Raw genomic sequence first — 12553 nt, forward strand, 5'->3', positions numbered from 1 at the left:
CCTGCCATCTGAGATTTGTAACAAAAATTCAGTATGTTGTTAATGATAGGAATTCCCAGATGGGTGCGAAAACTAGACAGACGGAGGTGAAATTATACCAGGAGCTGCAGCAAATGCTGTAGAAAACCCAAGGGAAATATACCTGCAACACAATCAGAGCTATACAGGCTCTCTCTTTCTGGCAATGTGTTGTCTGGAGAATGGTTCACCCCACCCCCACCCCCACCTGAGAGAAGCCCTGGGACAATGCTGAAAGGATTGGTTTCCTTTGGATGAGAGGGGGGGGGGGTTTCCTTTGGACTGGAAATCTATGGTGTCTTTACGTAGGACAGACATATTTAACGATATGCAAGCAAATCCCAAAGGAAAACAGCAGACTTAAAAATTTGCATCTAACTGGTGCAATGCCCCCTTCTTCCCCCTCCAGCCCACCCCCTTCTCCCTGGCATAACAAGCTTCAGCTGAAACCTCTGATCCTGCCTCCAGACTCAAAGTCAAAACTGTTTCCCAGAGTTGGAAGTGTATCAAAGTCTGTAGGCTGGAAAGAGAGGGAGACTGATGGTTATCTATCTGTCTGTCTATCATCAGTGTGGTGCAGTGGTTAGAGTGTTTAAATCCCTACTTGCCTCCTGGGTGATTTGGGACTAGCCACCTAACTTGCCTCAGGGGTTAGAACAGAGCAGGGCGGAACCCTGGGAGGCGCCCTGAGCACCTGGGAGGAAGGGCAGGAGAAAAATGCCCTGGATCGTAATCGCGCACCCCGCCCGCCCATTCATCAGTTGTCTCACCTGATGGCGCTAGGCGCTCATCAGCGAGCAACTGCACCCTTCAACTTTTCAGAACCCAGGGAACGGACAGAGCCAGAGACTGGCGGGAGAAGGACGGCGTCTGCCTTGTGAGGAGCCTCTGGGGCCAGGGAAGGGGCTGGCGACGCGAGAGAGTTACTTTCAGCACCAGCTCCTGCCTTTGTGCTACCTGCGAGCTCGCCCTCCGCCCGCCTGAGCGGAGGCCGTAAATCGGGGCAGCAACCCTCTGGCAGCCGCGGGAAGCTTCTGAAGAAGAGCCGGGAAGGACGCGGCTGAACTTTGTTATTATTATTTTTGCGGGGGCGGGGGCGGATGCAGGGAGGCGCGGGCTGAAGGCGGGGGACGCAGCCTAGCCACTGCGCCAACCTGCTGGCTACCGGGAAATCGATGGAACAGGGGAGGGCGCGCGCCCCTTCTTGTCCGCCGCGTGCGCCCCTCCCTCCAGCTCTGTGCGCGCGAATGTGTGCCTGCCCCCCTCCCGCTCCCCGCCAGTGCCGCAAGAAGCCGGTTTGCGCGGCGCTCGCGCCGGACTGCAGCTCTGCCCAGGCAACAAGCGATCCTCTTCGGCGCTTTCTTTCCCCCTCCCTCGCCTCGGACGCCGCCGCTCCTTGGCGTGGCTCTCCCTCCGCGGCCCCTTTCCTTTGTTTCGAACCCCACCCCGGTGGCCGCCGTTCCCGGGGGCTCCCTGCCGCCGCCTCCTCCTCCTCCTCCTCGGGGTTTCTTCTTTGGGCTCCTTGAGGGGGGTCTCCTTCCTTTCGGGGTCCCGCCGGGGTTGCCTGGACTGTGCCTTGTCATGTCAAGATGGAAGGGAGGAGCGACTGGCTCGCCTCCTCTTCCCGCCATGAAGGCTTCGAGCAGATGAGGCTGAAGAGCAGACCCAGGGAGCCCTCGCCCAGCCTGCCCAGAGTGGGCCCCAACTTCTACAGCGCCGTCAAGCAGCAGGACTACAGTGCCAGCGTCTGGCTGAGGCGGAAAGACAAATTGGAGCATGTAAGCCACTTTTTCTCTCTCGCTCGCTCTTGCGCTTGACCGCAAGCATCTCATTCATCATTTTAGTCATCCGCACCACAGCCCTGCTGGGCAGGTGTAGAACAGAGCCGTGGTGCCAATGGGGAGCTGGGGAGAAGCCAGAAGTTCTTGACCACTCAGAGCATTGTGGGTTAAGTAGGGCTTTGCACCCTGGACTCCTTGTGGTGCAAACCCAATGGAATACCAATGGCTCTCTGCCTGACTCAACCTAGTGTCCATCTCCAAACTTAAGGAGGAATAACAACATGTGGTATTCCTTTCAAGTGGGTGACCAGAAAGACACCTCAGGCTGCAGTCCTGTGCACACTGACTTGGGAGTAAGTCCCACTGAAATCATTGGGGCTTGCTGTCAGTTAAACATGCAGACCATTGATCTGTAACAGTTGTAGAGCAAAGTTGGCTTCTTAAGGCTAGCATGAAATCCAAAAGATTTAAACCTCCATATCTGATACTTCTGTATTTAGACATGTTTTGTTTCCCATTGTTACATATTTGTGTGTTGTGTGGGCTTAGTCTCCCGCCAATTTCACATTTCAATAGTGCCTGTACCTGAAAAGAACAAATTCTTTATGGCTAACTAGTGTACGTTTTATGATCTTGCAGAATCCCACTATAAACTAATGCATGTTGGAACAGTGTGGTGTTTAAGAAGATAGGAGTGTCTTTAAGTTTGCAGTTGTTTCATTCCATATTTCTAATGGAGAAGTACAGACATTTTTTAAAATTATTTTTGACAACGTTTTTCCTTCCCATTTCCTGTGTGGGATTTTAAAGTGGTGTGAAGTAGATTTCCTTCCAACATCAATTTCTGCAGCAGCAATATGTGACTTAACTAAGTGATGTTGGGACCAGGGAAAACTGCAGATGTGGCTGACTGCAATGAATATTTTATGCTTTTTAAAAGGTGCTTGGAAGTATTCCTTTGATTCATGCATTTCAAAGTAATGGGATGTGTTTCTTCTTATGTCATTTCTAACATTAAGGAACTGGATCAATGACATCTTGGGTTAGAATTTTCTGAGTATTAGAGGAATTCCTTAATTACATTTTCTCTCTAGCCCCAAATATGAAATTTGCTGTATGCATATAGGGAGGCAAAAAAGTATTGTAATGTAGCAGATTTGTTTAAGAAAATGGATAACTACATACCATTCAAAACTGACTTTGTGACAATGGATAAAATTGTGCTTTTTATACTCTTCCTCAAAGAATAAACTACTTTAAAGATATGCCACTTGAAGAAAATCACTATACGAAAGCAAATTCTTTTATTGCATGGAACTTAGTGACACCTTGCTAGGAACTGAAACAGTGCCAAATGATGTAATCTAAAACAGTGCAAGATTCAGCAGTGCAATAACTAAAGAAGAGAAAGTGCTATGTTTCCTGGCTACAATACAATAAATGACTTTTTATTTTGGAGTGGGTGTTAAAAGAATGAGTTGTGTAAATGTGGCAAGCATTTATAAGTAAGATTTAGTTGAAGTTCTAGAAATAAAATTATAAAGAAAGGGAAACTCTTACAATATTCTAGAAGTACTGATTCCAGGTTGCTTTACTACTGTACATGTCTATCTCACTTCAGCAAGGACTCTCAATATACTGGCCTTTGTTTTAAGAAACTGAATTTGTTTTAGGGATCAGTTTTCTGAAATTCAGCTTTTCCTTAAAGCTCATGTATATTGACTGACATTAGCAGATCCTTTCTATAGTCTATACATAGTTAATAGCAACAGAACTGAAGTAGCAAAACAGGTTTGTTAAATCAAATCTGTTACAGAACCTAGTACCTTCTCATGGCTTTATTGTTTTAATCTATTTGGATTTATACTCTTCTGTATCTGAGGTTCTGAAAGTGGACAGAAATTTATGAATGTAAATACTGTAAAACAAAATTAAGAACTGTTTGTAAAACTGTTTGTAGTATGAAGACCAAATGAAAAGATAGGTGCCTCTAGAAGACAACTTTGGTCTTTGACAAGAACTTGTTAGCTAGAAAATTAAGTGGAGAATTTTTTATTTGCAGTGCAATCCTTTGTAGAGTTATTCCACTCTAAAACCATTTAAATTAATGGTCTTAGACTAGGTAAATATCTATAGGGTTGCACTGTTAGCCTGTAATCTTTGTACACTTGGGAGCAACTTCAAATATACTAATGTTTGTAAACATGCATAGGTTTGATGTAAAAGTTGTTATGTTACAAACAGTATAGCAAAGCCTTAAATGAACAAGTTCCATCTGAATTCAAAGAAGCAAAATTCCAACCCAATAATAGGCATAATTATTCATGCAAGTTTACTCTGAAGTAAGTACACAGGATTGCAACCGTAGTTTAACCTTACATACCAGTTTAAAAATTGGACTAGACTAGGTAAGTATCCATAAGGTTGCACTGTTAGCCTGTAATCTTTGCACACTTACTTGGGAGCAACTTAAAATAGACTAATGTTTGTAAACATGCATAGGTTTGATACCTTCTCATGGCTTTATTGTTTTAATCTATTTGGATTTATACTCTTCTGTATCTGAGGTTCTGAAAGTGGACAGAAATTTATGAATGTAAATACTGTAAAACAAAATTAAGAACTGTTTGTAAAACTGTTTGTAGTATGAAGACCAAATGAAAAGATAGGTGCCTCTAGAAGACAACTTTGGTCTTTGACAAGAACTTGTTAGCTAGAAAATTAAGTGGAGAATTTTTTATTTGCAGTGCAATCCTTTGTAGAGTTATTCCACTCTAAAACCATTTAAATTAATGGTCTTAGACTAGGTAAATATCTATAGGGTTGCACTGTTAGCCTGTAATCTTTGTACACTTGGGAGCAACTTCAAATATACTAATGTTTGTAAACATGCATAGGTTTGATGTAAAAGTTGTTATGTTACAAACAGTATAGCAAAGCCTTAAATGAACAAGTTCCATCTGAATTCAAAGAAGCAAAATTCCAACCCAATAATAGGCATAATTATTCATGCAAGTTTACTCTGAAGTAAGTACACAGGATTGCAACCGTAGTTTAACCTTACATACCAGTTTAAAAATTGGACTGAAATGCAAAGTATATAATTTGCAATGATATTTTTAAAAAACCTTACAAATGATCTGTTTCAGATTGATGTATTACTTGTTTTAATTGTACCCTAATAATTGATGCTGCTAAGATCATAATACTATACCTTTAGATCAACTCTCATCAGAATACACAGATAAATATACAATGTTTAGAACTTATCTATGTACAGCTTGCGTTTCTTATGCCTATTCTGTGTCATGCATGTTCCAGATGTTTCTGTAATATGTAGTATATGGTGACTGCATCCCCGGCTAACACTGAGCTACATTTTGGTGTCATACCCAAAAGGAATAGTGGTGAACCTTTTTAATGGTACCCCCCTGGATTGGCCAGCTTGGCTTGGGGGTAGGGCTAACTTCTTAAATAATTAAGTCCCCTCCACCTTGTAGTTGTCTGAAGACACCAGAGGGAGAAGATCAAAACCAAGTATGCGACATCATCTGTAGAACCACTCATTAATATATGAAAGCTGTAGTTGAGACAACCAACTGATTGGGACCTCCCCACAACAGTGATGGGACTGGTAAGACACCCTGAGATGTTTGAGACATGGGTAATTAATGCCTACAGCTTATACACCAAGTTAGAGCTATGATAAAAGATTATCCAAGACTTTAGGTATACCTGGAGCAAGGTACGTTATGGAGTGTTGATGATTTGGGGCATTCTTTTCCTCCCCCCATAGGGCTTGGAGGAAGACAGGAAATCTTGGAGCAGGTTCTGGCTGTTGTAATTGTACAGGCCACAGTGTCATTGTGTTTATGGTGAAGCTACTGATGATGCATTGCTCTGTAAATAGAAGACATGGAAACTGGTGGGTTTCAAGGAGTTGCTGACTCTTGCATACAAGAGCAGGAACAAAACTGATACAATAGTGATTTTGCAGTCTTCATGTTATGAGAACAACAATTTATGTAGGTGAACAAGCTATAACTTAGAGTTACACGTAAATACATTTGCAGCAACAAGTTAGACCTTTTGTGCAGCATTGTGGTTCCATGCACACAGAGGATGGGCCCTTCCATTGACATGGGAAGATCATTATGGCCCTTGCAATACAGAGATACATTTTTGTACCTGCAGTGGAGGATCCCTGGGAGATAGATACATCCCTCTACTTCAGATGAAACCCCCCCCCATAAATCATGCTCAGAGTAAGCTATTTTCAGATTATTTGGATGATTTATTGACCTGACAGATTTTAGTTTTGTCAGTATATAGCTTGCAATATGCTTATTGAATTGTGGAATCAATATATATTCAATAGAAGTACTTATAAATTTAGGCTTGCTACATTTGGAAATCGTATCAAAATATGCATGGAATATGCATTATTTAGTGATTTGGATTTTTGCTGTTCTATTCTGTGAGCGCAACATATTTGATACTAAATGGTGAAGGAATAAAGTTAATTATCCATGAAAGAGCATAATATGTTTTGCCTTTAGCAAACTCATTGCTGTAGTAACATTTCATAGTGAAATTGCATCTTTCCACTTTCATGGAATATTGTTCTCCCATTTTAATAATCTAGAAAATGCCTACATATTGTAGGCATGAGATACATGCACAAGCATGCACATCTATGTCTAAAAACTTGCCTGTTTGCTATCAGTCCTCATCAAACCATAGGATGAGATGCTGTAATCCTCTGCTGTGGTTCTTGTGAACATTCTAATTGCTCATGCAGAACCAATCTGGGAGTTCTGGGCAGCCTAGGAAGCCCAGCAAGACCAGCCTCACGAATACATAGGAACAAGGATATGGAACTCAGAAGCAGATTGGTTGAAACAAGGAACAGAATAGACAGCAGGGACAGAATTATAGCTCCCAAAGAGTGATAGAGGCAAAGGTCCAAGAGAAAGAAGGAAGCTGTCATTGCAAAGAACACTGCATAGCTTTGACTGGCTCAGTTTAGTTTCTTCCTCACCTGAGAATCTGCCCTGCAGCTGTCATTCTCACTAAAAGCATACATATCTAAACACAAAGCTGTTCTCTGTGCCTAGCATAGGAGACAGATATGTTTGTTTTGCAGTAGCACTATAATGAACTGATATGCATTACAGTGAAACTTTCTGAGTAAGGAGCCAAGACTGTTCCAGCAAACCTAGGACTGAGTAGCTTAAGTTGTGTTTGGTCAAACTGAATATACTTCACCTGCTATTGTCACCTCCCTGATGCTGGACAACCTCTTGGGATTCGATCCCAGGCAGACAGTTAAACAAGGACTATATTGAGTCTTGGTGGATCATCAGACATGATATGGACTGTGTTTGGCTTGATGGTAAATAGTGTAGGCCTCATCTAAAATAAATGCCTACAAATAATCTTAAATCTTTCATCTTGAATAGGTAATTTGGGTGTGTGTGTGTCAAAAAGTCACCCTCCCAGCAGGCTAGCATGCCAGAAAGCAACTACTCTGTCTTAGATCCTATTCCTGGGTTTCATAAGCACAAATTCACTTCTTCTGGCTTAAGATGCTCTGTTGGTACATGAAGGGAAGGGGTGAATTCACCTGCTTCATCTTCCACCCTGCAGCCAGCCATTGCTTGTGGCTTTTGGCACGTATGAGTTTCCCAATTCCTGGCATTTTTTCAGTCCTTACAGGTAACTGCTGGGGGGAAGGGGGAAGCAGGAAAGATATCTGCTAGCACCTTCTGTAGGTGTTGCATGGAATCCAAACCACGATTTGTAACCCATGAAAGTGTAGGCTAGAACTGTGTTTATATTTCATTTTTCTGTATGATCCTTTCCTCCTCTTTTTTTGCCCAGCATTCTTCACCATTTATAATCAACAGGCTTACTTTAATTGTAATGGAAGTGTTAATGGGTAGTGAACTAACATAAACTAGTATACTTCGGTAATTCTGTCTTTTTGAATATACTAATGCGAGTTTGGATTGTGGTTACTATGGATCAGTTTATCCTGTGGGCTGGCCCAAAGTGACCAGTCTGGGGAAAGCACACCCAAATGGAATGGCAGTGTTTCTTAATTATTATAGAAATATCCTCAGTGGGTCTTAATTGTTAGGAAATGGCTTTGTCCACACACCCGTTAGGGCTTGGAATACGTGCTTCTGTGTATGAGAAGCAGCATTGTAGGAGTAGGCAGAGACTGTTGTAAGCTGGCTGAAGCACATTGGGTTTGCAGGATCTCTCTCTGAGATCTGGGAGGGTTGTGCTAGATTGGATGCACTACAGGGGTTCCTTTTTCCTCTACCTGTGCTCTTTATATTTGTAAATAAAGCAATCACTAAATAGGAACCATATGTCTGCAGTTGTCCAAAGGGAACTGTGGCAATCATCCTAAAAAGTCCTGCCTCTCCTCCAGGACTCTGAACCTATCCTTGTGATTTAGGCCTCATGCAAATCTAAGTGGCTGGGAGGGAGGGAGCCAGCCTCAGTTTAAGAAGAAGAAGAGATTCGATTTATACCCCGCCCTTCACTACCCAAAGGAGTCTCAGAGCGGCTTATGAACTCCTTTCCCTTCCCTTCCCCACAACAGACACCCTGTGAGGTAGAGCTCTGACAGAAACTGCTCTTTTTCAAGAACAGCTGTGCCAGAACCATGGCTTGCCCAAGGTCATCCAGCAGTTGCAAGTGGAGGAGTGGGGAATCAAACCCAGTTCTCCCAGATTAGAGTCCGCACACTCAACCACTACACCAAACTGGGTGAAGAACAACTTTTTTCCCTTTTGGATAGGGATTTCATGGGTCTGGAAAGGAGTGTCAGCTTAGCCAGGCTTTTATTTGGCTTTTTAATTAGGGTTTGGGAGCTGGCTTAGAAAAGAAAGCTTATTTTACTGTGACAAGCATCCTGTCAAGGGCCCATCATTCCTAACTGGAGAGTGTAGGTTCTGTGGTACGGTGCTCTGTGAGAGAAAAGAGCAGCCTTGAAACAGCAGAAATAACCTGTCCTAGAGAAAGTGGAATCAAGTCTTCCCTCAGGAGTTATTTATGTTATCTGAGAACCAGCTTAGTTTATATATTTGAGTGATCCACACATCATACTTACCTTATTAAATTCTTAATTTTTTGTTAAATAAACTTTTGTTCATCTCCGCCTGCTGTCTAGTCAAAATTAAGAACCAGGAGTCTCTATTTACCTGACATATAAGTACACCCATAGTCTAGCAAGTTTCCAAATAAGAGTCTTTTAGGGAACACATACCTTACATACTAGCAATCTTTAATTTAAATCTTGTTTCCCCCTTTGATTGTGGGCAGGTGGGGTATAAAGAATATCCAGGAGAAGTCAGAGGGACTGGACAGGCCTGTAGCCAGGATTTTTCATTTTGTGGGGCAATTTTTTTTCTTGTGGGGGCACCTATTATGCATCCCTCCCCCCCTCTCTTGGGGGGGACATTGTTGGGATTTTTACACTCTAATTCCAGACTTGGGATCCCTAGGTACCCTCACCCCCCCTTAATGAAAAATAAAACAAAAAACCCATTGTTGAGATTTTTAAACTCCAAGTAAACTTCAGCCTACTTGTGCAGGGCTTGACCTGGCCGCTTGGGAATTGGAGGGATAGAGTGGAGATGGCTGGGGCTTGCGGCGTCATGGGAGTCAGGGCTTGCTTGCTTTGCTGGCCGGCAAGAGGCAAGGAAGAGGCAGGCAAGATGAGCAGCATGGGACTGGAGGCAGGGCTTGCGTTGCTCGCCGAGGACTCCATAAAAATACAGAGAGCTGGGAGAGAGGAGAAGGGTGGCAAGAGGCTTGCCGCTGCCCCGGCAACGACGGCAAGCACAAGAAATAATTCAGGGGGCCTGGCCAGGGTGGTAAGTTGGGGGGGGCTTGGTGGGAATTTGGGGGCCTGGGCCCCAAAATGCCCCACTGAAGCTATGGGCCTGGGACTGGATATTCTTCAGTCCAGAAGACAGTTCCCTCAGAGCTTCCCCCCCACTGCCCCCATATCCACCACAGAACCAATCCAGCTAAGAAATATCGTTAGAACTAGGAAAAAGGCCCATTGTGGAAATAAATACAACAGCCTCTAGAAAGAGGCTCTGGGCGGGTGCGCCAGCCTTGGACACTCAGTGTCAATTTGCTGTGGTGACCTCAGCAGGGTATAATGATACTGAGTCCACCATTTTCTCCAGAGGAACTGATCTCTGCTACCTAAAGAACAGTTGTAATTTTGAGTGATCTCCAGCCCTCACCTGGAGATTGGCAACGATGGTTCCCCAGAAGGGAATAGTTGGTTTGGAGGGTGGAGTCTATGGCTTTGTACCTGTCCGAGGTCCCATGCCTCCTGAAACCTCACCCTCTCCAGGCGCCATCACTCACATCTCCAGGAATTTCCCACCTGGAGTTGGCAACACTATCTCCTTCCCAGCCAATCATCAATTTACCTTTATTTCCCCCTCACTCAGCTTTCCACCCCACACACACCTGCAGCCTCTCCCGTGCTCTGAAGCCCTGACTGCTACGTCACATTGGCTGTCATATGGGGGCCACCCCAGCAGCATATAAGGATACAGAGCCCACCATTTTCTCCAGGGGAACTGATCTCTGCCATCTGGAAAGCAGTTGTAATTCTGAGTGATCAAAAGCCCTCACCTGGAGATTGGACACATTTTACCTCAGAACAGCAAAACTGGTTAGAATGTTAAAGGCAAAAGCCAATCAAGTTGCATATGCAAACGACCTCTGTGTTCCGAGGCAGAGGCCAATGAGGCTGCATATGCAAATAACCTCTGTGTTCTGACTGGCTATGGGGAGGGGGAGGAACAGCAAAATGTTTAGAATGTTGGAGGCAGGACTCAGGCAAAGCAGCCAGTGGATAGGGAGACCCTCTAAATGACAGATCAGAGAGTGAACTGATTTTGGAGCGTGTGGAATGTTCTAGAGAAGTGCCACCACCATTCGGCTTTTATTTATAAGGGAGATTATTCACTGCTTGGTGAAGTAGGGCATGCATAATACTACTTCTTATGAACTCTAAAGATTTCTAGAATTAGGGAAGGTACCACTAGAATGCTCCCAGAAGCAGCAAGGCCTGCTCTCAGAGAAGAAGTAGACAAAGTAAGAGTTTTCATTCCATGGGCGTCAGCTGAATTGACCAGGGCCTGGTTGGCATGACTATATGCTCCTGCTGGAATGTGAAATGTGAGGAATGCAGGGATTTTTTTCACATGAATGTTTAGTAGTGCAGGAGATTAATTAATAGGATGTTCTCCTCTTGTTTACTTTTAAGACTAGAACATGGATATTTAAGAACCCGTGGAAAAGAAATAGAGCATTAATAGGAAGTCAGATTTTTATGGCTAGACAATTACTAAAAAAGGAAGATGCAAAGAAGTTGTTGGTGGATAAATGTTGGGAAATTATGTGAAGATATGACAATTATGGGGGAACTAAGATACATTAAATACATGAGGGAAGGATGTATAAATTTGGAGAACTGACCACATTTATAGACTAGGACTTCCAGGGGGCATCTCCTCCCCCCTTTCTTCTTTTCCTTCCCTGGTAGCCCCCATAGCCACCCCCCTTTTCTGCCTCTTTCTCTCCTTCCCACCTGCCAGCCAACTTACCTTTTACCTGCCCCCCCTTCAGCTATATTTATTATGTAATCCAGCTAAGCAATTTATATTGCACCTTTCTCCACAATGGGGACCCAGAGCAGCTTACATCATTCTCCTTTCCCTCATTTTATACTCACAATAACCCTGTCAGGTAGGTTTGGCTGAATGTGTAACTATCCCAAAGTCACCCAGTGAGCTTCCACAGCTAGGGCTGCCAAGTGGGGGCGGGTGACGGGTAAACCCCCGCTTTGGAGGCCCGATTTCTGCCGCCGCAGAATCAGGCCCCGGGGGTTTCCCGGGGTTTCCCCTTGGATGGTCGTGGCCCCGCCCCCAGCATGCCAGGTGTCATAACGTCACTTCCTAGTGACGTGCATGCGGGGCGCGCGTGCTCCGGGATCCACCCGGGAGTCCCCCGCTCCGGAGGTGAGTACTACTTGGCAACCCTATCCACAGCAGAGTGGGGATTTGAACCCGGGTGTCCTAGAACCTTGTTTGAAACTTGAACTCCTAGACCACACTGGCTTTTGTGGGGTAGCTGCTGTTGAATACTAGCAAGTAGACAAACCTGGGTGACTGATGCAAGTTGGGTGGTAGCAAGTTGCTTGGTAGTTGCTGTGAGGCCTGGTCCTGGAGTCCCCTCTCAAAGGTCAAAAGAACCCTGAGAAGGTCCCTGGCCCCCAGGGCTGCTGAGATCCACCATAGACCCCTGGACAAAGATTCCATATAGGCTCTCCATATGACCTTGATCCAAATCACATATTATATAAAAAAAATCACTTGGCTGGCTGTGACCATGCATCTATAATAATAAAGAAATTCACATGTCCACCTATGGCAGGCATAACTAATCAGAAAACAAAACCAGGAATCTCAAAATTGACCACCAGCTTCAGTATGATTGTGGGAGTTCCAGGGACCAAAATGATTCAGAATAGCCTGGCCCAGGTTATCTCTAGATGCGTCCCCCCCTCCCTGTGCTATTTGTAATGGAATCTAAGCTGCATTCTAACTTCTGTTCCTCACATATTGCCACTGAGGTAGATTAACATTCCATTATCATGTATATAAAGGGTGGGGAGGAGCATCTTTTTACTACTTTGATAGATTGTAGGG

The 12553-nt window shown here is 44.2% G+C and overlaps 1 protein-coding gene across 1 annotated transcript in view; it reads left to right on the forward strand.

Annotated features, from left to right (window-relative positions):
* Positions 1-1607: 1607 nt before the first annotated feature.
* PLD5 (phospholipase D family member 5) overlaps positions 1608-12553 on the forward strand; it is a 167712-nt gene continuing 156766 nt past the window's right edge. Inside the window, exon 1 of the mRNA XM_015424564.1 lies at positions 1608-1796. Coding sequence (XP_015280050.1) covers positions 1608-1796 — 189 coding nt within the window. The remainder of the gene's footprint in view (positions 1797-12553) is intronic.

The sequence above is a fragment of the Gekko japonicus genome, unplaced genomic scaffold (genome assembly GCF_001447785.1).
Source record: "Gekko japonicus isolate JY-2015 unplaced genomic scaffold, Gekko_japonicus_V1.1 scaffold392, whole genome shotgun sequence".
Classification (NCBI taxonomy): domain Eukaryota; kingdom Metazoa; phylum Chordata; class Lepidosauria; order Squamata; family Gekkonidae; genus Gekko; species Gekko japonicus.